This window comes from Mandrillus leucophaeus, unplaced genomic scaffold (assembly GCF_000951045.1).
Source record: "Mandrillus leucophaeus isolate KB7577 unplaced genomic scaffold, Mleu.le_1.0 Scaffold1170, whole genome shotgun sequence".
Classification (NCBI taxonomy): domain Eukaryota; kingdom Metazoa; phylum Chordata; class Mammalia; order Primates; family Cercopithecidae; genus Mandrillus; species Mandrillus leucophaeus.
In genome coordinates, this window is record NW_012099988.1 from 189,433 (window position 1) to 191,104 (window position 1,672).

Below are 1,672 nucleotides of genomic sequence, written 5' to 3' on the forward strand. Positions count from 1 at the left end.
GACGGTGATAGGAGCTGTGGCAGGCTTCACTCTACCTGGAACACAACTGTCATTCATGAGGTATTCTTCTCACATACTTAATGTCTCTATCGTCCCCAAGTCTTGGCAGTTGAAGCAGGTATTTCTCCCCATTTCACAGATGCAGAAGTTCAGGGAGATTAAATGGCTTTAGTTGAGGCCACTGAGTAGGAAGGAGAGCAACGACACACAGGCTGCTGCTGGGGCGCTTTGTTCTGATCCCTCCACATCCCAGCGTCTCCACAGAGGTAAGGAGAATCAAACAGGCTATCACCTGGGGAAGGAAGAGTGGATGCAAGACGGAGGAAAGCGATCAGTTCCTCTTCTCAGGTATTATTCATTCGGATTTTCTCAATTAGTCACAGGTGCCAGAAAATACCACAACATGAAAAGTGACAACCAGAGCTTCTCAGGGGACCCCCCTAAAGCCTTCATCCTTCTGGGTGTGTCTGACAGGCCATGGCTGGAACTCCCTCTCTTTGTGGTCCTCCTGCTGTCCTACGTGCTGGCCATGTTGGGGAACGTCGCCATCATCCTGGCATCCCAGCTGGATCCTCAACTCCACAGTCCCATGTACACCTTCCTCAGCCACCTGTCCTTCCTGGACCTCTGCTACACCACCACTACGGTCCCTCAGATGCTGGTCAACATGGGCAGTTCCCAGAAGACCATCAGCTACGGAGGCTGCACTGTGCAGTATGCAGTCTTCCACTGGCTGGGATGCACGGAGTGCATCCTCCTGGCCGCCATGGCCCTGGACCGCTACGTGGCCATCTGCGAGCCCCTGCACTACGCCATTCTCATGCACCGTACTCTCTGTCAGCAGCTCGTGGCTCTGGCCTGGCTCAGTGGCTTCGGCAACTCCTTCGTGCAGGTGGTCCTGACTGTGCAATTGCCATTCTGTGGGCGGCAGGTGCTAAACAACTTTTTCTGCGAGGTGCCGGCCATGATCAAGCTGTCGTGTGCCGACACAGCTGTGAATGATGCCACGCTGGCTGTGCTGGTGGCCTTCTTCGTGTTGGTGCCCCTGGCTCTCATCCTTCTCTCCTATGGCTTTATTGCCCGCGCAGTGCTCAGGATCCAATCCTCCAAGGGACGACACAAGGCCTTTGGGACGTGTTCCTCCCACCTGATGGTCGTCTCCCTCTTCTACCTACCTGCCATTTACATGTATCTTCAGCCCCCTTCCAGCTACTCCCAAGAGCAGGGCAAATTTATTTCTCTCTTCTATTCCATAATCACCCCCACTCTCAATCCCTTCATCTACACCCTGAGAAATAAAGATGTGAAAGGGGCTCTGAGGAGACTCCTGGCCAGGATCTGGAGGCTCTGTGGACGATGAGGACGTGAGATGTAGCATCTCCATCAATTAAAGAGCACTGCACAAGTCTATTGTGCACTCAGAGCATCTTTCACTTAAGGAGTTAATACCCAGAGAGCTCAAAAACTCTGTCTTCAAACATCTCACTTCCTGTCATAATACCCCAAATCCCATAGCGACAAAGTTCATTTTAAAAGTGTAATTCTAAGAGGCCATATGTTTTTAAGCATTGTTTAAATAGACTTCAATAAGTATGTGTGGAATTATTTAACTTCCAATTTCCTGATTCTTCTCTCTTTTCCTCTTCCTGTATTTCTTTTATTCTTTCCCCAT

At 50.6% G+C, this 1,672-nt stretch overlaps 1 protein-coding gene across 1 annotated transcript; it reads left to right on the forward strand.

The window, feature by feature from the left end:
• Positions 1–385: 385 nt before the first annotated feature.
• Positions 386–1,427, forward strand: LOC105554399 (olfactory receptor 2B11). Its single transcript, XM_012000860.1, has one exon. The coding sequence runs from the start codon at positions 404–406 to the stop codon at positions 1,358–1,360; it is 957 nt and encodes a 318-aa protein (XP_011856250.1). The 5' UTR covers positions 386–403; the 3' UTR covers positions 1,361–1,427.
• Positions 1,428–1,672: the final 245 nt, after the last annotated feature.

Bases quoted from the DNA above. Each gene is read 5' to 3' on its own strand.
- LOC105554399 (XM_012000860.1), top strand. From the start codon at position 404: ATGAAAAGTGACAACCAGAGCTTCTCAGGGGACCCCCCTAAAGCCTTC.